The sequence below is a fragment of the Lycorma delicatula genome, chromosome 11 (assembly GCF_047948215.1).
Source record: "Lycorma delicatula isolate Av1 chromosome 11, ASM4794821v1, whole genome shotgun sequence".
NCBI lineage: Eukaryota > Metazoa > Arthropoda > Insecta > Hemiptera > Fulgoridae > Lycorma > Lycorma delicatula.
In genome coordinates this window covers 51,536,462-51,563,356 of record NC_134465.1, presented here as the reverse complement: position 1 = coordinate 51,563,356, position 26,895 = coordinate 51,536,462, and the positions used below count along the sequence as shown (strand labels likewise).

Here is a 26,895-nt window from a genome sequence, read left to right as displayed (position 1 = left end):
TGAGGTCCATTGTAAATAAAAATAAAATATTTAAAAATTATGCAACCAACCTTTTATCTTCTTCCATCAGCTGACTATATAGTAAAATCTATATTTCCTGAAAGCAGGTGGTATTATTTCATCTCAAAGTTATTTAAACTGTTCAGAATTTAAATTAAAAAAAAAAAAAAGAGAAAAAAATTGTATAAAGGATATATGTATAAGGATATATATCCAAATTGAACGATGTAGAGTGCTTATTAAAAATAAATATATAATAATTGTTCCATATCAGGTATATTTTCCATATTTAAATACTGTATTTTGTACAATGGCATGGTACAGGTTTTAGAGGGTTTTTTAAATTAATAAATAATCTTCTAAATCCGGTACATATAAATCGAGTAAATTTTATACTGTACTTTGTACAACACTAAATACAGTACAATATTTAACCAGAGTGGGAAATATGTTTGCACACTCAATACGGTGAGTTAGGAGTCAAAGTGTAAATGGATATATAAAAAAAAAAATAATAAATTTTGAATTTCCCATTTAATTACAAGTTTAATAACGTTTTCCACACACCAAGGACTTTGGCACGATTATTAAATACATTCTTTACGACTGCTAGCCACTCCATCTATGAGTGAATTTTGAAAGCTGATATCCAAGTACAGTACTGTAATACATAAGGATCAATCCTTTATATTCTTATTGCATTGAACCACACGAGTGGTTTGAAAAATTAAAAAAATCTTAATAAAATAAAGAGGATATAACAAAATCATGTAAATAAAAATTGTTTTAAATAACATCAAATATTTATGATGTAATTTGCTAATAATATATATTTTTCATAAATAATGTTATTAATAATAATAACCTGTTGACAATTACAAACTCTTTAATTAAAAAAATTTTATTTATTATATATTTTACATAATAATATTTATTATTTTAAATATTATTGCAATAATGAAAATTAAAAAAAAATAAATTCTCTTTTTTAAATTTTTATAATGCTCATATAATTTTACATATTAATATATATATATATATTTATTTCATAACAAAAAATATACAAATGAATAATATATATAGATCTTTAATAATGTGTAATTAAAATAATTGTTACTGTAATAATAAATAAATTCATTTATTTATACTCAGTGAAAAAAAAAAATAATTTTTTTTAACTTAGTTTTATTATAATGATACATTGCTATTATTTCAATTTTATTATTTTAAAAAATATATAATTCATATTTTTTTTTTTTTAATTACTTATTTAATGTTGGTTTAAAGACATTTGGTGTTGTTTAGTGATGTCTTTGGTAGTTATTTCTCTTTTTCTTGTATTGCTGGTATGTTGCTCGCTAACACTATTGGAATTATTTTCTTCTATAGTATTAGTCAATTCTGATGACGATAATGATGTTAATGTTGGTAAAATATCTTCTTCCAGTTGTTGTAAATCTTCTTTAGACACCTGAAATATAAATTAATAAATAAACAAAAACAATACTATAAAGAAACATTTTAGTTAGTAAACAGGTTACATAATTAGAACAAATATAAACTGATTGTATAGAAATGGAACCTAAGATAATTTTACTGTATTTAGATAAAAATTTTACAGAATTATAGTTCAATAATTTTTGTTTCCTTTAATGTTTTATTTCTGAAAAACTGATATATTTTTTACATTTTTTTAATGGGTACATAAGACACAGAGACACAGCAATTGCCCATTATCATCAAAATGATCAGTAGACAAAAATAAAAATAAAAACTATTTTTAACAGATGTTTAATTATTTACTTTACACAAATTTTCTCTTCAAGTTTTAGAGATTGGAGATTACATAGAGTGAGAGTGAAAAGAGTGAGGGGTTTCTATCCCCTCAACAATTTTAAAACCATTCCAGATAGAATATTGGATCTTTTAGGATAATATATGTTAGTCAACTACTTAACTTTTGATAAGAAACAGAATTTTAACCCCCTTCTTGGAGTGGGGGGGGGTAGCCCAGTGTTTGTAGCTTCAATATTTTAAATAACACTCTTTGTGTGATTTTAAAGGTCTCTTTAAAACAAAAAAAATGGTGTAAATAAAAAGATGGTAAGATGTCTGTACCAAAAATGGTAGTGGGATGAAATTTGGATTTTGAAAAAATTACATTGATAATTTAAGAAAATATTATTGCAAATAAATAAATTTATAAAAATTTTATTAAATGGATATTATCAAATAAATCTATTTTTTTTTAAATGTAAAGTATTGCTTATTATAATAAACAATACTTTTTAAGTCGCTCCATAGAAAGTGATCCAAAAGTCACTAGTTGGGTGATCTTGCTGGCCATTCTATTTGACCCCTTAAGCCAATCCATCTTCTAGGAAAAAGTGCATTTAAAATTTCACATACCTGAGAAGCAAAATGGGGTAAACGTTTTTGAAGTAGGGGCCATCCCAAACCTGTAGGGGAAGACACTCTCCTTGTGACGCTTCCGGTCGCCACTTGTTCCTAGCCCTGATGGGCTTTAATGGGAGTCATCTTTCACCCTCTAACTTTTTACATCTCACAGTAATAAGCCAGGCCTCACTGGGATGTCATCGATGTAAATGCCTTGGTAGACATTTACATTGGTGATTCTTAAGCTTAGCTTTTGTCTTCGCTGTAGGCCTCGTCCAGACATCTTGAATCTCCTACATTGTTGCCCTTTGAATTAGCTAACCGAGTTTGCAGAAGCACGAACCGCACACTTAATAATACTTTTAGTGAGCCACTTTATTGTAAATGTCTAATAGATTCAAGGCAAATTTAAAAATAACATACCACCAAAAAATGTTGTTCGCAATAAAAAATTTAGTCCTAGTTCTCTTAGTGAACTATAAATTTAGTTCATACCCCAGATTTAGGTTAATTTACGAATTCTGGTGTTGTCTACAAGGGAGAGGCAGACAGACCTACTCCCACTCAGCTCCATTGCAGAGTCCTGCTTGATATTTATTTGCTTTTTACCATCGTCGAGATGCCACTACACCTCACGGCTGCAAGGGATCCACACCCTCAGCAGTGTAGTTGCCATCCTGCCAATGGTGATGTTTGCACATCCCAAACGGCCCTCGTCAAAATGGTACTACACCTCATGGCTGCATGGTAATCCATACCCTCCGCAGTGCAGTCGCTGTTCTGCCGACAGTGAACATTCAACAACTAATCACCACAAATTCAATTTAACCATGGGTCGATGCCAACATGCCTACCTCCGACCAATCAACTGCCCAGATGGTCCGTAGCCTCCTGGGTTGTTACACTACTATATGCCTTCAGCTGCCCTGCTCCGAGCGAGGAAACAGAGGAAGCCAGCCACAATAGTCCATTCTCTGCGAGTCTTCCAGTTGACTCGCAGATCAAAGAAGGAATCCACTCTCTCGAGTTCTCTAACAACTCTGGTACATTCAGCCTTGTACCAGGAGAAACATAAAGGGCATGGTCCACGGTGTCATCGACTCTACAATCTGGGCCCAAGCCCAAAAGAAGTTGGAGCCAGCAACATTTTGACTGTTTGAAACAATACGGTCAAGAAGCAAAGCTTCATATTTCACTACGTTTAAATTTCCATCACAAATATAAATCCTATCAATCGTCCACCAAAAATACAATACCTGCCTGTACATTTACATTGACTAGATATTGTGTATGTGCCTCACGATACCAGCGTGGATTAATGTCAGTTCAGTATGAACAATTATGGTAATTTACATTGTCATTTAAAACAAATGTGGCCTCATCACTAAAATCTATATTGTTTAATAAATTAGGATCTACAAAAGTATTGCTCATCATAATTTCACAGAACTCAAGTCTTCGATCGTAGTCATCTTCATTAAGTTCTTGAACCCAAAAAATTTTGAACATTTGACTGAAATTTTCACTTTTTAGTATTTGAATTGGTGAACTTTGGCTGTTATATTCTTGTGCTTCTATTTGAGTTGAGAAATGAGGATTTTCAATAAATTTTTGCATAATCTCTAAAAATTTGTTATTATTTTTGAAGATTTAGACCTCCCTGGTTTTCCCCTATTATTAATGATCCCTGTTTCTTTAAATCATTTGATGGTCTTTGATATTTTACCTTTTGAAATAGGGTTATACTTATTAAACATTGCATCAAGCAATTGAAAGCTCTATCCCAAACTTTATTCCCAAAGCTCCTCATCATTAAAAGTGTGACCCTCTCCTGATCATTAAGTAAATTACAAATGAATTAATAACAAAAGTGGTTAATAAATTCAGTAAAAGTAGACAAAATCAATTAATCACAACAAATTCTCATAAGAAACTAATAGTGTCGTAATGAAATGCTGTAAATGGAATATTACATAACAATGAAGTAAGCTGCATTTTTGGAACAATGGTAAGAGACCATCAATGATCACCTAATCCGTATAGTTAGGTGACAATGTGTTTTACTTGTATACTCAAAACAAAAACAATTTTTATGTTTAACATTTTTTTATTTATTTTTAAATTGTACCAACATTTTATTTATACCTTTTTCTTGTATTAAAAGACCTTTAAAATAATGTAACACATAAAGAGAGTTACCATTTAAAATATTTGAGTTACTACAACCCCTTGGTTATTTTGTAAGAAGGGGTTGAAAATTTATTTCTAATTAAAAGGTAAAGTAATTGATCAATATCTTATCCTGAAAGTTACTACAGAATTCTATCTGGAATGGTTTTAAAGTTGTTGAGAGATTTTCCTTCACATATATTTAACTCGCTGTGCGTACTGTAGTGTGTAAATTAATGTGAACATGTTGGTAATAAATTTAAAAAAATATATTTATTAAAACTACAAAAAGTTAATTCTAACAAAATATATGTCCGTTTTTGGCATAAAGTTTTGTTACATGATTTAATATAGATTTAACAAGTTTTTCAAGCACTGAGAAAAAATTTTCATTTTTAAAACAGATTTTTAAAATCATTTTTTGATTAATAATAAAATTAAAGAATAGAAAAATATGCAGTTGAATCTTTTAAAAAGAAGATAAAGTTGGTGAGACGTATCACATGGTGATGAATTTTGTTTTGTGAAAAAACGTAGATAATAAAAACAAGTAGACAAAGATTTAAATAAATATATATGTATCAAAGATAATTGAAAATCTAAGATTAAACATGTTGAACCAAAGAGATTAGAATGGAATAGAAAGAAATGGGGATGGGAGGACTATTCTAACCAATCAAATGATTGCAAAAATTGAAATATATCGCAAAATAAACATCCATCTGTTTATTTTGGTGCAGTCAAATAGTAATGTGTTTCTTTACCTGTAAAAAAAATATCCCAGTTTAATTTAAAGGAAAGGTAACTTCCATTTGTCCTTATAAAACTTCTGTTAGTGACTTGGATTAATTTTCAATAACATTCAACAAATATTTATGACGATAAATGATGTGCTTTTAAATCAGTTTCTATTAAACATACTTTTTATTAATATTTTCAGTGCTTTTTTATTTTTATAGTTCAACGTCTTCACCCCAAGTTATTTTACACTTTAATTGAAATAGGCTTATAATAAACTGCAAAATACAAATTACTGGTTTATTCAGTTAACTATTCTATTTTCCTAGTATATTATGTATAACAGAACACATCAGTATAAAAACTGAAAATAGTTTTACTATTACTGAAAACTGAAAATAGTTTTTATTACTTCACATAGTCAGTAAAGTAATCAGTTTTACCATGAAAAAATGTTGGAGACATACAGTAGACAAAATAAAAGTACAGTAAAATATTGGACACATGGTAGACTTGATGGATGCTCAGTAATTATGATGAATGACCAGTATCTAATCTAGTAACCCATCGGGTTGGTCTAGTGGTTAACGCGTCTTCCCAAATCAGCTGATTTGGAAAGTCGAGAGTTACAGCGTTCAAGTCCTAGTAAAGCCAGTTATTTTTACACGGATTTGAATACTAGATCGTGGATACCGGTGTTCTTTGGTGGTTGGGCTTCAATTAACCACACATCTCAGGAATGGTCGAACTGAGAATGTACAAAACTACACTTCATTTAGACTCATACATATCATCCTCATTCATCCTTTGAAGAATTATCTAAACGGTAATTACCGGAGGCTAAACAGGAAAAAGAAAGAGAGAGTATCTAATCTAGTAACATTATGAAGACAGCTGTGTTTTTACTTATAATATATATTAAATTTTACACGTACATATACAAAGATTTTTAAAATGATTTACTAGAACTAGTTTTGTTAGGGGATTGTATCTCATAAAGAATCTGGGATTTTATAAATTATTTTATTCTACGTTCTCACAATATTCTTTCTTAAAACTAAAATTATTTTATTTAAGTATATATATCACTTGAAATTATTAAAATTTTCTATTCGTAAAATCTATTTTTGAAGCAAAGATGATCATTACAAAGTTATTTTATTTTTAAATTTAATTATATAACTTGTACAGTTTAATTAAATTATTTAACTGTACAAAAAGTGATATTTTGAGCTTGGATGGGAACCCATTTTTATTTTTTCTCCTAATGAGATTGATTTTGTCTCTGGTTGTGACACAATCATTTTAAATCATATAGCCAATCAATCCCATAATGCGTTAACATATCATTTTCTAATAAAATGATGGGCAGTCATATGTATCATTAATCAGTGCAATTTTTCCTATGCAATTACGAGGTGAAACAAATACAAGAGTATATTTTAAGTATGAAGATGATAGCTTTAGTTTGATATACTAGATCCTCTCCATGTCACATAAGTTAACTGTGTGCGTGCGTAACAATTCATCATGCCATGAATACATAATAATGTCTTTAGTTGACATAATAAACATGCCTGCTAAATATTGTATGTCTATTATTTCTACTGAGCTTAGTTGATTTTTACTGAATGAAGAGAATAATTAAGTATGATTTTGATTTTAAAAAAAGGAACTGAAAATAAAACAGATGAATAAAAATATTTTAGCTCAGTGTTATTATTAACCATTGAGCATTCATAATTTATAATTAGTAAATTAATAATATATAATACTTTGAACATAACAATATATTTTAGAATTAAATTACAATATTTGATATATACATATATATTTATATATTAAATAATTGATATTACAATGTATCTTTATGTTATACTTTCAGAAACTTTATTTCATATAGATAGATAGATAGATAGATGTTTACAGATAATATTTATTACAAATGTTCATATAAAAGGTAATGGAAGTAATGTGAAAACACAGTGCTGGATACAGCTTTTGAATATATTTTGAAATACTAAAATATAATTTGATTCCATCGAATGCTTTGTACATATTCTGTTGTCTGAGGATTCATAGGTTAAAACCTGTTTTGTCGGTTGAGACGCCCTATGTTTCGCCCTTACAGAAAGAATGTGGTAAGTTCAAATATAATAATGATGGGGGAATAGCAGGGTGCTATTATTGTGAAGGAAGGACACTGTAGAGAGAACTGTGTTTGAATGTGACAGATTCTTGCAGAACAGGGAAGAGTACTGATAGAATTTGGTATGGTAACTACTGATAATGTCCGATAATGAACATTATTAACGTTTTTGCAGATCAAAATGGAGAGTTTTGTTAAGATGGTGCTCTCAAATGTGTTGTACAGAGCACCAACTGGTCTGTAGTGCTTGAAAAGGGGGTAGCCCAGACAGTTCTAAACTAGGTTTTAGGGCTGTCTCCCTGCAGGTAAAGAACCGGGCAATGTTGCTGGGGTAGGAACTGGACTTTCACCCCTGGGCATTGGAAGAGGGAGATGATGTACCAGGCAGTAAGCAAGAGATTGTTTCTATTTAGGTGAAAGGAGAGTTGGGATCAGTCAACAAAGGGTAAATAAACTCCCAGATTTAAATTGGAAATTCACAGATGGCTCCAACACAAGTATAAGAACAGAGGTATGAGTTGACTCAGTTCCTGACTGGTCACGGCTGCTTCAAAACATACCTGTGCACAATAATAGCAGAGACCTATTATTGTGAAGGAAGGACACTTTAGAGGGAACTGTTTTTGAATGCGACAGATTCTTGCAGTACAGGAAAGTGTAGTGATTGAATTTGGCATGGTAACCGCTGACATTACAGGGACTATGCTGCAAAACGAACAGTCAAGGCACACTGGGTCAAGATTGTTGGAGTCAATCATGTGAAGTTGAAAGAAGAAGTGCACAGATGAATATCCCCTGATTTTTCCTTTGAGACTGTGTTTGTAATTAAAGCAAGTTTTATCCCAAGGAGAAATAACAGATAACTAAAATAAAATTCAAATCCATTGAAGAAACTAAAACCCTATTGATGAAGCAACTTTAAAAATGCAAATGAATTACACAAGAAAATTTTTGTCCTATCAGATGCATCTGGTACAGTATCATGTTTAGACTGATCAATAATTAATTGATCTTGACTTTCTTTTAGTTGATAAATGAAAGTGATAATAGAATTATAAAGCAATCATTGTTATTAACAGTCTTTTATTTGAAGATAAGGTCCACAGTAAGAATTTTGTAAGAGTTTTGTTCAATCTATATCCTACTTTGGATAATACAGAAGTGTAGAAGTTTTGCATACAAAACAGAAACTGTTATGATCATGTTTGTGGATTCAAGGAATTGAGATGATCATGATTATATATTCAAGGGAATTAATAAGATGGAAATCCAAGTGATTACAGCTGTAGTTTCTAAGAATTAATATACTCATTCAAATGAATCAATTTTTCTTTGTAAATAATTTGAGGTCAAGTACAACATAAAAATATAATAGAAAATATTATAACAATTAAATTATTTTTGTGAAGATTATTATTTGTTTCAAAATAAACTAAATTGTACAAATATTATACCCAGAGCCTTACATAAGTTCTATTAATTTGAAATTGTATTAAATATTATTTGCAAGTGTATAGCAATTTATGAAGTTAAGTGTACAGTGCTGCTCTCTGTATTAGTCTCTTTGTCTGTATTTTCATGAAATATAATAATAAAATAATGTCAATCGTATAAGAAGACCTTTTGGAGTGAGTCAACTAATTACTCAAGGTCACTAAATAATAATTCCAATTCAGAAACTCACTACTCTCACTTACATAACTGTTAATAGACATTAAATAATAAAATAAATGTTTAGAGACGAGAAGTTATAGTTTAACTTACCTCTCGTTTACCCAAACCAAAATTAAATTTTTGACTGGCACGTGGGAATAAATCATGTTGTCCATCATATGACGCAATGTCACTGAAATCATCTGGTCCAATGTTTCTTTTACCCAAACCAAAATTATATCTTGATCTCTTAGCAATATCAGAAACAGATTGGTGATAATCATACATGTTATCGTCATCGATTTCAGCATCATCATTATCATTATATGAACTTCTTTTACCAAGACCGAAATTATATTTCTGACTTGCTCTTGTATATACATTATGATTTTTATCATCATCTAATGACAACAATAGATCACCAATATTTTCACTAACATCTCTTTTACCGATACCAAAATTATATCTTTGACTACGTTGTGATATACCAAAATCATTATTATAACCTCTCTTACCTAGACCAAAAGAGTATAATTTACCTTGACTTGAACCACCTCTTTTACCTAGACCAAAACTATATGGTGCCGGTGCAGCTCTTTTACCTAAACCAAATTCATACGGTTTTATTCTTTTATCATCATGCATTTCATAATCGATATAATCTTCATAATTATTATTGTTATTATCATTAATATTGTATCTTTTACCCAGACCGAACGCATACATTTTTTGTCTATTACTGTCTGGGCTACGTTTACCGATTCCAAAATCATATTGCGGACGTTTATTAGCTGAATATGTATATGCCCTTTTACCCAAACCGAAGTCATACATCCGTTTATAGTAATAATCCAAATCAGCATCAGTAGCTGGTGAAGCTGTCCCACTCTCAAATACGGCCAACATAATCGCTAACGCTAACTGTGCTGATACAACCATCCTGAAACAAAAATTTATAATAATATAATTAATAATATTCATTTAATTAAAATAAATACAATAATATTTGTAACAAATTTTTCAATTAAAGCCAAATTATAATAATGTTTTTAAAAATGCTATAAAAAATATTGCCTGTTAAATGATATAACCAAATAGTTGACTAAACATCACACAAATCAGTTCTAGAAATGGCATAGCTGTCGATAAGAATAAGAAGATCCCATATCAAGTTTATTAAAAAAATATGAGGAATGAAGAAATTTTATAATTTAATTCATTCAAATTCTTGAGTTTATTGTTGCATTTTAATGTACAATGCAAATTAAAATGCAGATAATATTATGCATTTGGAAAGTTGTCGGCCTGACATAGAGGTAGAACAAGTATGATCAAAAGTCATATGATATCTGTTAAGTATAATTCCATATATGAGGTGCTACAATGTTTCATTTACAAAGTGTGCATTTACTTGCTTTTTTATGAAGATCGAGTAAAGTAAACAAGTTTTAACAGTTTTTTTTCTTTTTTAATGGATAAAATTGAAGTTTGAGCTGTTATAAAGTACTTTCTTTTATAACATTTAATTCTGATCGACCTACAAAAACAGTTAGATTCTACTTTAAAGAATTCTTTCCCTTTGTCTTTGATTGTAAAAAGGTGAGCTGCTGAATTAAATGTGAACCATACATTATTCAAAATGTTGAACATTTGGGACGCACAAAAACTGCTAAGTTGTCACAAAAATCCACAATTCTATATTAAATAACAATTGAATGGAAGTACATGAGCTTGCTGATATCACAAGGATATTGAAAAACCATATCCACTACATTTTACATGATTTACTGGGTATGGAAAAGCTTTCCGCTCGATAGGTGCCACCATTTGTTAACAAAAGACCAAAAACACATTTGACTAAATACTATTTGAGAATTTTTAAATTTATTAATTCAATTCCGTTGAGTTTCTTCAATGTTTCAATAGTAAATGAACATGGATTCACCATTATACACCAAAAATCAAATAGTAATTCAAACAGTAGGTGGGAACACATAAAAGTGAGCTAAAGAAAGTGAAAACAGTTTCATCTGCAGGAAAAGTCATTGCTATTGATTTTTGGGATTCTTGTGGTGTGATGCTCATTCACTACCTGTAAAAAAGCAGGAACATCACTTGGGAATAATACAATTCAATGCGCTGATTGAAGAGTGCTATCTATTTAGACTGAACATCCACATATAGTAGGAAAAAAAATGCTTTTTCATCACGATAATGCGCCTGGACACACATCTTCAGTTGTTGCTCCAAAACATAAGGATTTAAGCTTTGAAATGCTTCTAAGAGCACCATTTTTATTGGATTTGGCTCCCAGCGATTACTTTCACTTCCCAAACCTGAAGAAATGACTTCCTGGATGAAGATTTTTTTTGTAAATGATGGATCAAACTGAGACAACTGCTTATTTTGCAGAGTTGGACGAATCGCATTAAGCTAAAAATATTAAAAAGTTGCAAAATTGTTGGGCTAAATGTATTTAACTGTAAGGAGACTACATTAAAAAATAATTTAAAAAAATCCAGAAAAACTCTTGTATTTTCTTCATCATTCCTACAAGTTTTTGAACAACCCTCATATTAACCCAAAAAAAAATCTTCATTCTGTTCACTAGTAAGATTAGTTACACTGTGAAGGTGACACAATTCTTAGAGAAATCATTTTGACAAATGCCTCTTATATATTTTAATATAATAAATAAGACAATGAAATCTAAAAAAAAAACCGTCTCTGATTCCTGTAATAAAATGACAGCAACTCCAGCTTTCAGCTATTAGATTATAAATTTAAATACCAGTTAGGCTTAGCATTTTTGAAAAATTACAAAATTAATTCCTTTTATTAAAAAAAAGGGAGGTTATAAGGCATTCTATAACATTTTATGCAAGAGTAAATAAATAAAATAAAAGCCATGTAAAATAGTAACACAATTCTTTAATTACAAAGAGGGTAAAAAACTATTCAATAAAATATGTCATAAAGAAAAATAATTAAGGTATCTATCTGACAAAAGAATATTACTAAATGTTACATATTTAAAGGACATTGAAATGTTGCTCATGTTAGGTTACTACTGATGGTTGACAGTGGCAAATTTGGAGCGTCACCATGGTTTTGAATATTCATCAACTAACAGAGAATAACATCCTTTCCATCTCATTATTTTCAGTTAGAAAATTCTGATTATTACATTATATAGATTAGTTACATACTGTGTGGTAACTAATTTAAGATAAGACTAATTATATTGTAACTATTCGAAAATATTTTTAATAGAAAAATGTGAATCTTTTTATTTCTAATTTTAGAATTTGATTGAATTTAAGAGTTTCTTCTAACTGGTCATAAACCACTTATAATGAATGAATAAAAAATGATTAGTTTGAAAAATGGTTTGTCATCAAATTATTTTTTTTACAATTACAAAGAATTAGTTTAAAGTAAAAATTTATTTTGTGTTTCATTATAAAATAAAACCATGGAAAACAAACATAGACTAAATATAAATGATTTAGTTTATGTTGTAGAGAATATTTAAAACTATTACTGCATGGTTTGATGACATCAGTAAAACAAAAATAATCTGCAAAATTTTAATATTAAAATGAAAAAAAAATGAATTAGACATTTTTGTTGAAAAAATGTTATTACATCAGCATATTACCATTATTTTCATTATTATATTACTGTGCATATATTATTTATACCAAAAGTACAATTAAATAAAGAGAGAGTGAGGGAGAGAGAAAAATAAACTTTTTCAATAACTTAGAAAACCAAAAATAAATACTGAACAAAAATGGAAGTAAAAAATGAAAGAGCTTGGTAATAAAATTGTATCTGTACTTTTAGAGAGGCAGCATGAGTTAAAAAATGTAATAACTTATTAAACTCTTAAAAAAAGTACAAAAAAAAATCATTTGATTTAAAGAACTATAATTACATATCATCATAAAATTTATAAGAAAATTAATATAATATACATTTAACAAGTTATTTAATTATTTTAAAGTGATTTAAAAATCATATTAAAAAATAAGTGAAAAAAGTCATGTTTAATCGTGATTTTTTTTCATTGACAAATAAATAATATAATTAGCAAATCCAAATTTTGGCTCATCTGTTAGAAACATTTAGGAAATAGCAACATACAATATCAGTTAATTATTGACCCACTTCATAGATCTTCCTACCATTCTATTTAAAATTAATTAAAAAAGGAGTCAAAAGCTAATAAAAGTGATCAAGAAAGAAGACTGATATGAAATAAGCTAACCGTTAAATATGAATGAGATAGAATCTTCTAGAAATGTTTTTAATCAGCTCTCTCACAAGTCCTTGGCTTTCACCTTGATACATGGTAGAATATAAGTTCTCGTTACATAACAGGTTGGAAGAGGATATAAAAATGGGATCCTGGCATCTAAAATCAAGGAATATTTATCTAAGGAATGCCAACTTTGAGAGAAAGGTCCCTGTTCCCCCAGGAAGGAGATTGTGTCATGGGTTATCCACTTAAAAACAAAAAAAAAGTTCTTGTTAGAAAGTCAGAAAACAAGAATGATAAAAACTACAGAATTAATAATTGGATATAAAATAATATGAAGATTGATGTTAGAGACTGGAGAGGGTTTGTTGATAACACGATGACCTGAAGGAGATTTGTGACAGAGAAAAATTTGTGATTTTTTCATATTTTTTTTTTATTATTATTTATTGTAAAAATTTTTTTACAATCCAAACAGCACGAAGGTCATGCTGACAGTAATATTTAATGATCAAGCCAAGGTTCATGCAAGTATGCTCCTTAAAGAAAATCTGTCAGTAACTTAGATCTTTGCATAAATGTTCTTCATTGGCTAAGAGAAGGTGTTTGATGCAAGAGACAAAAGCTTTAAGAAAACGGCGATTGGAAAATTCATCATGACAATTAATCTAGAGATTCTTAGCAAAGCATGGAATCCAGAGGCTCCTTATTCACTAGAATGGCTCTCTGAAGTTAAAATTCAACTTAAAAGAAAGAAATTTGACAAAAGACAAATGATCAAAGGAATTTAACAAGAGGATGGTGTTCGCTAAAAATGACTGAAAAATGCATCCAACAGTAGAAACATCATTGCAATAAGTATGCTACATCACAAGGGACTCACTTTAAAGAGGACAAGTTGTTGAATTAAATAGGTTAAGTATTTTTGTTTTTATGAGCCAAGATTGGATACTTTTAATCACACCTTGTAAATATAGAATTCTGAATCTTCTGATAAATTGAACACGGTGTATTAGAAATGCAGAATATGAAGAATTTACTTTAATCTAAATTCATCATTACTTCTCTTTCTTCCACATTTTATAACTTTTTTTTTAAATCTCATTTGTTTTTAAACTAAAATTCTTTCCAAGCAGTAAATTCATGCCAATAAATATTGTGTAGAATTAAATCTTTCAGCTAAGACAATATATATATATATATATATATATATATATATATAATTTAAAATCATCAGCAAAATTAAATGAGTAATTTTGGAACTTATAATTTTCAAACAAACCAAAGGATGAATATTTGTGCATAGATTAGATATTTTTTGAATTTTTTATCCATATTTTTTAAGTTCAATAAAAAGAAATGCGAAACAAAAATACTGATAAAAATAATAATTTTAGCAGTCTGGAGTGGATCATATATAAAAAATAAAAACAACATAATTAAAATTCAAGACAAAACTGGAAAAATTAAATGTATCGGTTAATATCAGTTTTTTCGCTGTTAACGTGCATCATTTTTAGTTTTTCTTTCCAATCATAACTCTCTAGAGAGATTATATTCTGTACCAGTTGTTATTTTTCCATTACTCATACTTTACTTTCATAACATGTGTTATAAATTGATTTCTTGTCCAACATTACAGCAGCCTACTAGTGATCTTTTTTAGTATAATATAAAAAAAAAAAATTTTGATGTTAAGATGTAGTTTTACTTCATGTATATTATCTTATTCTAGTAAATTAAAAAAATATGCAATAATTAATAAGAGGAATGTTTTTGAAAAAATTTCAATTCTCTTTATTTAGATATTATATTAACTTATAACAGTAGTTTAAAAGTTAGTGTAGTCTACCATTGAGACAACTGTTTTGAGACAATACTACAAATTAAATTTTTATATTTTACAACAGAACTTACGATTCTGTGTTATGTAAACAATTGTAAATTGTAACAAATGTAAATGTTATGTAAACAATTTTCAGTACTTCTAGACTTCTATCTGTTAGTTTTTATTTTATTAAAAAGTATTAGTATTAAATAAAAGTAAATTTATACATTTTTTTAAATGGTTCTAATTGTGTTAGATATTTTGTTTTTACTTTTATTTAAAAACTTTCTTTTAATTTATTAAACAGCAAGGTAAAACATTAAAATAATATTATTAAAAATGATTAATAACCAACTAGAAATTAAAGGAATTTAAATAAAATAACCTTGTTCAACAGAATTTTTTATAGCATTCTATTATCAATTGTGCCTATGTTAAAAAAATCAGAAAGCTTCTTTTACGGGTTTTAGAAGACCTACTTTCACTGTTAGATCATTGTTTGAGGTCTATAAATATGAATTGTGTAGAATGAGTATTTAAAAAATTTAAAATTTTGGTCTGATATTTATATCTATGAATGTAGAATCTTTGGTAAAATAATAAGTTGCTTATTTATTCCAAAAAAACAACAGTAATAATAAATAAATCCCAATTGGGTCATAAACCTGATAAGTTAACGATTCATAAATATTTACTATCAGAAAAAAATATTTATTTATTTTTTATTTTTTTATTTTACTTAACAAGAGCAATTTTAATGGGGTTATCATTCAACTACTGGACAGGAAAAAAGTTCCGAGTCAGTCTGTAGGTAGTCCTCTGAACAAATACTATTGATTCACTGGTTCTTCAGGTCCTGTTATCCTTAACATTAATAACAAAGATTAATTTTATTTAATCGAAAAGAACTATTTTAATATAACTCAACACAATACTTTGACTTAGGAAAAAGGGATTTATTATACTTCTGCTGCCATTTTTAATTAATTACTGAACCAATTAAAAAATCTTCCCATCAGTTTATTTAAATAATAATTAAAAATTTTTTTATCAAAACAGTATTGCTCTGCCTACAAATTAAACAAAAGAAAATTATTAAAAAAATTAAAAAACATCCAGAATTTTCTGCATTTTGTTCACTTTGTAAATAATTACGAGCTCAAATTCAGAAAATATGCATTTTGTTCACTTTGTAAATAATTACGAGCTCAAATTCAGAAAATATTCATAAATATCTTCTGAGTAATGAATTATTTTATCTTTTAACCTTTATGTATTTAATTTAATATTATTTGATGTATTTATATCGATATAAATAAAAATGTAAATGTTTGTTCAAAATCTTAAATCTCCAAAAGTTCTTCACTGCTGCTTTGAAATTTTGACACAACATTGCATTCGAATACGTGCATGTTTTTATATACCTACTATTTATATACCTAAGATGTCACACCTGTCACAGCAGTTAAAAATATGTTTTTTTTTAAAAAAGCGCTATCTGTTGGACGTAAAAGCAACACACACTGTACTAAATATTTTACGATTCCATTTCAATATTTCCAATAATAATGTTTCTGGTATAGACTAAAAAACTACTGGACCGATTTATGTGCAGGGAAAAAGAGAGAAAGGGAAAAATCAAAAAAGGTAAAAGGGAAGAAGGAAAAAAGGAAGAAGGGGAAAATTGAATAGAGAAAAAGGCGAAAACAGGGAAAATGAAATGAAAAGGAGAAAGGAGGAAAAATAAAAGGGGAAAAGTTTTAAGGGGAAGAGAAACGGAAGAAGAAAAGGGAAAGGGGTGGAAAGTGGGAAATGATTGGAAAGGGAAAGGGGATGTGGTAAAAATGAAAATGGAAAAAAGGAAAATGGGTTAAAATGGAAAAAGGAAAGATGGAAAGGGAAAACGGAGAAACTGTAAAAGGGAAAGGTTAAATTTTGTGAAGTTTGGTAATGTTTATTTTGTTAATATTTTATCTAAGTTTCAATTGTTTTCAGTTGTATTCATTTAATCTATACGTCATATATTATCTTTATCTATATATATATATATATATATATATATATATAGATAAAATGAAAAAAAAAAAATTATATAAATAATTTTATATTGAGTAAGTATATACTCAAATCTAGCAATAGCAAAGCAGTGTCAGCTTCAGCTAGTTTTAAATAATTAATACCGACTTTAATGACACCTATTATTAATTATATATTTATGTGTATTGTGGTTCACACGATCACCCTTGAGCCATCCAGGCAATTGCTGGGACAGTTTTCTTTTTTATTCATGGAATAGTATATCAACTCATTCCTGAGATGATCTATATAATGTATAATCATTTACCTATCAGAATAAAATATTTATTTATTTTTTTTTTTTACTTAACAAGACCAACTCAGCTGTTGGGGTTATAATTCAGTCACTGTACAGGAATAAAGTTCCAAGTTAGTCCATAGGCAGTCCTCTGAAAAATACTACTGATTCACTGCATCTTCAGATTCTGGTATCCTCAACATTAATAACAAGGACAAGTGAAAACGAGGACAAGAATAAATGGTAGGGTTGCCTAATGAGAAATGACAATCTACCCATCAGAAAAGATTTACTTTACCTAGAACCTTATGATAACTCTTTAATATTTAATGAAATGATACAAGTATTTTATTTGCTTAAGATATTTTTATTAAATAGATGCGTGTTTAAATTTCACATAATAAACTATATTGGGATATTAATTTTTATGTGCTACAAGTACAATTTGAATGTAGCCGTTTTGTGCTATTTAAGTATTTGTGCTATTACACTATTTCTATAAAATGATTTGAAAGAATATCCATTCTACGTATGAGTCCATAATCTTCTTTTTCTAATTACATATGTTAGATTTCAACTTTCTTAGATCTTAACTCTTAATTAATAATGTTTTTAATTAATTCTTTTTTTTGAATTATTGTTACTTTTATGTCCTTCTAGAATTTTTCTTAAAATTGAAGACTTTCCTTTGGAAGTTAAATGAATGTTTGCTCTAAACTCAAACACAAGAGAGAAAAACACAAGAAAATGACATGAAGGGAGTGCTTTCAGAACTGGTTAAGACTCTTATGAAAGGTCGCAACTTTTCGTTCACTAAAAAAACAGACTAACATGATGATTAGTAATACTACCTTTATGCATTTTTCTTTTTATAAAAGTTATTTTTGCTATTAAATATTCATTAATTGACACGTTTCAATGTTTTAACTTCTACCTCGTCATGCAAAATAAAACCGCCATTTTATTCTTATGCAACAGCAAGCAGACGTTTCAAATGCACAATAGGGCAGTTTGAAAACAAACAAGCTACTCAATCATTATGAGCAACATCTATTTAAAGTAATCTTATTTTGCTATTTATCATTTTGTAACTGAAACAGCACTATGGTGAGTGGATTTTTTGTTTGACTTAATTTATTAAATTTTTTTTTTTCTGCATTTGCAGCAAATTATTGTATTTTATAGAAGTTTGAGAGTAGCAAATAGTATTCAGTTTCTTTGTATATCAACTTTTTGGATTTGGAGTAAACAATTGTTTTTTGAGGGATCCCTTCTTACTGTAAATGTTTTTTGAGGAATTGTATTACTCATTATTTTTTTTATATCATTTTATTTTTGTAATAAGGAGTTTCACTGACAGTTTTATATTGAAACTGGTTTTTGGTGGTATAATTTTTAAGATTTCCCATACCAGTTAGCTTCTTTTGCTTAAATTTGTTCAGATATAACCACTGTTGTGGTTAGTTTTGTGTTCCTGGATTAAGATCGTTTGTTGAAATGTGTTTCTTATTATTACAACATGACTGCCCAAAAAGAAGTGTAATGTTTTTAGGGTGTATGTATATATGTTTGTTCAACCATAGTAGCTCAACGGCTGAACCGATTTAGATGAATGACCATGCGCTGAAATCCTTACGTTTCCAGGAGTGTCATAGGCTATATAAATATACATGTATTAATATATGTATAAAAATGTATGTAGTAGTGGAGATTTCATTGAAGCCAAATCTTTAATGAATTGAATTAATGAATTGTGAACTGTGAGCCTCTATCACCATGTTAGCTTGGTTTGAATTTAATGATTCAAATCAATAGAATGAATAAAATTACAAAAATAATAGAATTAAATTTACATTAAATAAAATGAAAATAATATTAAATTTTTTTTTTTTTTTAAATTTCTGTTTAATAATATTGGGCTTCCTGTGGGAACTGCATGTGAGCTAGAGTGGTGAGGTGGTGTAAGCACCTCATGCAAGGCTAGAGCAATCATCACCATCAACTGGTAGCAAACTGCGCCCCTGGGGTGCTGTTTTGGAAGGTGCAAAAGGGTGCTCTTATAATATTTCTGGAAACATTCATCCGATTTTCAAAATTCAAATGAGGTATTTCCTAGTTAATACAAAATCATGATGGAACCAAACCAGTACAAAAGAACAATGTTTTTCAGCAGTTGTTTTTTAATTTTTAATATTTATCTCTTGTTTATTTGTAATATACTTTCCATTTTCTTCATTCTAGATTCAATCATTATCTTTTCTTTTAAGTTCAGTATCCATTTAACAAAATATTTAAAAGCAATATTTTTTTAGTCATTTTTTTTATATTTATTATAAAATTCAGAGTTGCAACGCTGATTTTTTGTCATGAATTATATCTTTTCAAAGCATATTGTAATCCTACTTTAGATGCTTTTTTTTAATAATCCTTAGATTTGTTTTTGCATATTTTTTAGTGAATCTATATAATAATTACCATGTCATATGGAAAAGCTAGACAATCTACAATGATTTTATTTAAATTATTATTATATATTCAATTATTAGTTTTTACAAATTATATCTCAAGGTTTCAGTAACCTCAATAAATTTATCTGATATAAATTTCTATAAAAGAAATATTAACAGATGGAAAATAAAACATTTCAGAACATTTATAAAAAAGGTTTTTTTTACATGATAAATCACTTGCAAAGTTTTGAAATACATACTGCCAAATGTACTGAATTCGAAGTCGATCATTTATAAAAAAAAAAAAAACAAAAAAAAAATCATTATTTAATTCAGTAACATTGAATGATTAAATGTATGATAAATAAATATGTGTATATATATATAAAGCTTTTATTGGAAATGTATTATTAGTTGATTTTTGTTGACAGAACGTGCTTTGACACAATTTGATTTATACAAACTGATAAATGTCAGTTGGATTTTAAATTAAAACAAATTCAGGCTTACAAAACAATATGTTTGAGGCAAAATTATTCATATAAATACTAAGTAATAATTAATGTAAATAAACAGGAATTGTATTCATGTATGCATGATTATAATTGAGCCAGTAAACGTTATTATTGATATTCTAATTACAACATTTTCCATTATACATTTGTTAAGATTTTAGAAAAATTAAAAATTCTATATTATTTGTTTTTCCATAATATATTTTAGTTAGTTATTATTCTATGAATGATGAACAAGATTAAAAGAGGGATTATTCTAGAAGACTCGTTTTCTATTTTTCTCTTTCTCTATCTCTCTCAAGCTCAACCTTTTACATTAACTCTTCAGTATTATTTACACACTATAAATATATTATCTCCTGTAAATGTAAAATATTATTTCTCTGTTATAAAAGGGTGAGAGAATATGACAAAAAAAATCACTACCTCATTTTTCAGGTTTAATATTAAACAATCTTATTTATAGAAAAAACATATGAAATGAATGTATCATTGACCAATAAACTAAAAAAATTAAAAATAAATGTATATACAGAATGTTATTAAAGCATAGGAACCCTTAAATAACTTTTCAACAGTTAAGCAAAGAAAACTGATAGAAAATGTTTTTCCCTTAAAATAATCTATTTTTTTGGTATCAGACCATTACACTGCAACCAAATGTGGGATTCCTCATAAAAAGCAACTCAAAAATTTTAAACGGAACTTCTAAGAGGATGACAAATTTTTTTAAATGACATTGAATAACAAAAATTTTAGTGTAAAATAAAAAAAAAGTGACAACAGAAGTTGTCACTTCCAGGTCTTTCCAGAAAGTCCTACAACTGTGGATTGTTTCTGATTGCGTGGGTGTGGTGGTAATAGCGGCGACGGTTAGAACTAATTAAAGTAATTTCCCAACTTACATGGAACAAATTTCGCTTGTATGGTCAGCAGACTGGTGTAGACACAAGGCTTAACGCAGCACCAAGTACTGACATAACTGGGCAATCTTGTTTGAGACCCTACCAGACCGAGTTACGAATTACACTTTAAATATTATTTATTTATTTAATTTTACCACTCACCTGTGATGTCACAACATAGCGGATGACTATAACAGCTTTTTTTTAGGTTTGGGGATGTGATTTTCCAAAAACATTTCTTTGTAAAATATTTTTTAATCGTTAACAAATGTGCCCAAGAAAAATATAACCTTAATTATGTGAAATCTCGATATATTGAAGGTGACCTTGGTTTAAAGCCTACCCCCTTGACCTTTTAAACTGAAAATTTAATGGATTTAACCCCATATATAGAAGTAATCTGACCAACTTTGGTCAAAATCAGTCCAGTACTTCTGGAGATGTATGGTGATTTAGTAGTCAACATTGAACACACACACATATATGAATATTAATATCCGAAAAATTTCCATCTGTTTTTGAGTTCTTTGGATTCCTTAAGAGTCAAAATGTTAAGATCCGGTGAAAATAGCATATGCCCAAATTGGACCTATTAAAATACTTTTCCGGTTAGAGTTATAACTCTGCTACAGGGCTATCTAGACTGGAAAGTAAAAGATAAATTTAACCAAAATGTCAGCCTCTTTATATTTTTCATGTCTAGTTTCAGAAGTGACCTATATTATCACCTCAACTAGTGATCTCATATTAAAAATAAATTGTCTTGCGGTAAGACCATTTGCTAAATTTGATTATTTTGATGTTTTACTGTCATACAGTAATTTAAGGGATACAATAGACTTCTTAAAGAAGAAAGTTTTAACTTCTTACAGTTAGAAGAAAATGTTGTAGATCTGTGTGGATCCAGCGTTCAAGTCCTAGTAAAGCCAGCTATTTTTACATGGATTTGAATACTAGATCGTGGATACCGGTGTTCTTTGGTGGTTGGGTTTCAATTAACCACACATCTCAGGTATGGTCGAACTGAGAATGTACAAGACTACACTTCATTCACACTCATACATATCATCCTCATTCATTCCTCTGAAGTATTATCTAAACGGTAGTTACCGGAGGCTAAACAAGAAAAGAAAGAAGATCTGTGTGGATATATTAAGATTAAGTTTTATTTTTTCATGATTTCTTTTTGTTTACATAAAATTTAAACAAAACAAATGATTACTTTAATTTATTCAGTACACATAATATTATACGTGTAAACTAGATGATCAATTTTAATGAAATTTACAGTTTGAATTTTATTTTAATTCTAATTAAAATCATGAATATATCTTAATTTTAAATATTTGTTGTAATTCCCAATCATTTTAAACAATTTTTTTTTTGTTATTAGTTGCTCGTAACTAATTTTAACAAAATTTTTACTGTCCAGTGTCATAATTGATTTAGGTAAGATTAAAACATGAGATACCAATGATCTTAAAAATTGTATAGTCACTCTACCTAATTCATTCTAAGAAGCATCCTCAGCTGGCATTTAATAGAGTAAGTAAACATAAATATTAATTTACTACTGATTTTTTAAGTTGAGTAAAATGTTGCAGATTGTATGTCATTAATATTATAATTGTACTGTAATATTTATATATCTATATCTACATATATATAGGTATTAACAAAGTATGGGAACTCTTAATAAATAACTTTTTTTGTAAATAGAAAAATTAAATCCAGTAAATGCTCCTACCTCAAAACAATCTATTTTTTTATATGAGACCTGGGGTAAACTGTAGACTACTTTTCAAACAATTTTGAAAAATATTAAATGCTGCCCTTTGGTTAGGATTGTTATAGCATGAAGTGTTGACATCAAATTTTTCATTTAAAATTTTTGAGTTTCCCCTATGGGAAGATTTGATGATATCATACTGAAAAATAAATTACTCTGAAGTACAATCATTAGATAAATTCCATTTTTTAAGTGTTTCTCTGTTGAGCAGTTATTTAAAAGGTAATGTAAATCATTTTTGAAACTAGTTATGAAAATTGTTAAATTACCATTGTTTCGGCTAGGGTTAAGTCCAATATTTTTTGTTTAATCCCTTTAAAAGTATATGTTATGACCCTACAATTTCTATTTAAAAGTTTTTAGTTGTCCTCCCCATAGGGGAATGCTGAGTACTTTTGGTGGGATAGTCTCCTGCCAAAAATAAAAAATAGATCATTTCAAGGTAGAGGCTAACAGTGTATGTGTATGCGCACATGCATGCGTGCCATATATATGTATATGTATCTGTGTGTGCGCGTGCGGACGTGCTGATTTAGCATTATATGAATTCTTTAATAGAATATAAATACTTTTCAGTTATAAATTGCTTCATGCTTTTTATTAAAAAAAACATTTTCCATGATCACAAATACCAATACTGCCAACTCCTACGATGAAGTAGTAATGTCTTTAGTGGGTTTGAATCCTGAAAAGGCACGATACTTTACAAACAAAACTGCTGATATGGAATAATATCATATTCATTATATATATATATATATAAACCATAAGTTTATTTTTGGTGACTTACTTATCTAATAAAAAATTGAAAAATTTGAAGGAACCATCAAGCAGGAGAGAAAATCGTTTAAAAATTGCCTGTATGTTTCATATTTATAATTTATTCGTTCATATATCGGTCAGTTTTCTTTTGTAACCTAAATACTGTTTCTAATTTTTTTCCTTTTTTATGACATCCCCAAAATAATATTAAGTATTGTATTATTTTTATTAATAATTTAAAGATCATTAGTCTGTGATAAACTACTTTCATCAATTTATAATCACCAAGACTACAGCTTAGTCCTTAGAGAGAAAACAAAAAAGTATATATCTATACGATTTATACTGGGAGATCATTTGAAAAGTTACCACATTTATTATTCAACAGCTATTAGTTCCACCGTATTTTTGTTTGCAGGCATGTACACCAAAAATCTTAAACGGCAATAGTAACATTTATTACATTAATTGACAACCCGAAAAAAATAATGAATTTTGGTGAAAAGAAAATTACAATCAACCCACCCCTTCGCGAGGTAAGTGCGAAAAACATTTGTAGTTCTTTTTTAAATCTCAGTTCAACAAAAATAACTATAAGATTATGTGATATTACTTCTTAAACCATTTTAAATAATCATAAACTGTGGATTAAAACTATGAAAATTATTTTTTAAAATTACCAACACAAAATTTGGTTCTTAAATGTTTTCTAGATTTTCAAGGGTTGAAAACTTATTTTTTTAGAATGAGATAATGCAGCTTCTGACACCTCATTGGATGGCCCTTTGAATGAAACAAGTAATTTGGTACAAATAAAATAAAAATTGGTTCACTGATATTGAAATTATGATTAAAAAGGTGTTTTTTTAATCCAATTAATTGCAATAATCAGCCCTCATTGAGAGCTTTTCAATGATATATCTTAGTGGTATTTATTTTCATTGATTCCAGATTTATAGCCAAATAAAATTTTAATTAAGAAATATTTGGATCATACAAGGGGAAGGCACATCGGTTCGAATCTGACTTCATTTCGTTTTTTTTTTTTAATTTAAATATACTGATTTATTAATAATTAATAACCTCTGATTGTAAAAAAATTAAGATGTACAAAGAAGTCATGTGGTGTCCACATCAGTTTTTTTTTTTTGAGAGCACAGGAATTGACTGATTTGGTCATTTTGATTTATGAGAACAGAAATTTGTACTGTAGGAAAAATGCCATGCCTGACCGGGATTTGAACCCAGGACTTCTAGATGAAAAGCTGAGACGCTACCACCCTGCCACATACATTGGCAAATATGTTTTTTTTTTCTTATTTTGTAATTAAGTGTATATTATGTAATGTTGCTTTGATTATTGCAGTTTTCAAGGTTTTCCTTAATTCATTCAGGAAAATGGAAAGATAGTTCTTTATTTCAGGTACTGGTACTGATTGTTTCTGTTTCGATAAATGTTTGTTAATTTGTAAAGCAGTGTTATTATTCTAATTTGGTTTAGTTATCACGGGATTGCATCTATTTTAATTCCTGTAGGAACAATTTTCATGAATGTATATAATCTGATGATGAAACAATTATTCATAACTGTGTTAAAAATGTTATTCAGTTATCAACTTCAATTAATGGAAACACTAATTTACTATTTCTGATAGAATTTACATTCTAATTTTTTTTTTTTAGTTTGAATATTCATAAGATCAGTATCACTGGTGACCAATTGTTTTAATAGCAATTGATAGATTAATAATTTCTACTACTATACAAAAGAATTTTAATTGATGGAATTCTAATGAAAATTACATTAACTGCTGGAATTTCTGTCAAATATTTTCTGTTATTTGTCCATCTGTTAATATTTGTTTGTTTTTTAATATGAATGCTGTAATAATTGTTACGGTCAAGGTAACTGATAAAAAGAAAATACAGTTATTTTATGGTTATCTATATTTATATTTTAACAGAAAATTCAGATTTATAAATTATTGCTATTTAAAAATACTACTCATCAGTATAAATATTTTGAGTTTTCTAATAAATTAGAATCATTCTATACTTTTCTGGTGAATAGGAGAGAAAGTATAGTGAAAACATCAAAAATGGGGTATCAGGGTTTTTTTTGTTAGCAAATCTTAATGTTTTAGAATCCAACTAGTTCATCTGGACCAAAAAAACAAATGTATGTATGTGTGCATGTAATTGTGTCACAATGCTTTTACCGTTATAGTTTAGGATTGACCAAATAAATATTAAGTATATTAATTTATTAATAATTATTAACCTCCAATTGTAAAAATAAAATGTGTATATATAACTTAATAGGCGTACAAGGAAGTCATGTGGTGTCCACATCAGACTTTTTTTTTCAGACGACAGGAATTGACTGCTTTGGTCATTTTGATCTGTGAGAATAGAAATTTATAGTGTATGAAAAATGCCATGCCTGACTGGGGTTCGAACCTAGGACTGCCAAATGAAAGGCTGAGACGCTACCATCCTGCCATATACATTGGCAACTATGCTTTTTTTTGTTTATTTTGTTATTAATTGTATATTAGGAAATGTTGCTTTGATAATTGTAGTTTTTACCAAGGTTTCCCTTAATTCATTCAGGAAAATAGAGGGATAGTTCTTTACTTCAGGTACTTGTACTGATTGTTTCTGTTTTGAAAAATGTTTTTTTATAGCTCAGGATTGACCAAAACAAATTTTCTTTAAATCTGACTGAACCACTTCTATATATGGAGCAGTGGTGTATTAATTTTTTTTCAAAATTTGTATAGGGGTACCCACTCCTATAAATTTTTGCAATACCCAGGGTATCCACCTGGATATTGCAAAAACAACAATTTAAATTTTCAGAAGCATTTCAGAGAAAAGTTTTTAAAACAGATTTGTTATTTACAAAATATATATATGTAAAAAAAAATTAAGAAACTCAAATAATAATAAATAAAATTTT

General features: G+C 28.2%; 1 protein-coding gene across 1 annotated transcript in view; it reads right to left on the bottom strand.

Moving 5' to 3' along the window:
* Positions 1-1,050: 1,050 nt before the first annotated feature.
* Positions 1,051-26,895, bottom strand: part of AstA (allatostatin A) — a 581,607-nt gene continuing 555,762 nt past the window's right edge. The window contains exons 3-4 of the mRNA XM_075378753.1: positions 9,218-10,046; positions 1,051-1,471 (exon numbers count right to left, since the gene is read on the bottom strand). Of these exons, the coding sequence (XP_075234868.1) occupies positions 1,271-1,471; positions 9,218-10,046 (1,030 nt within the window). The 3' untranslated portion in view covers positions 1,051-1,270. The remainder of the gene's footprint in view (positions 1,472-9,217; positions 10,047-26,895) is intronic.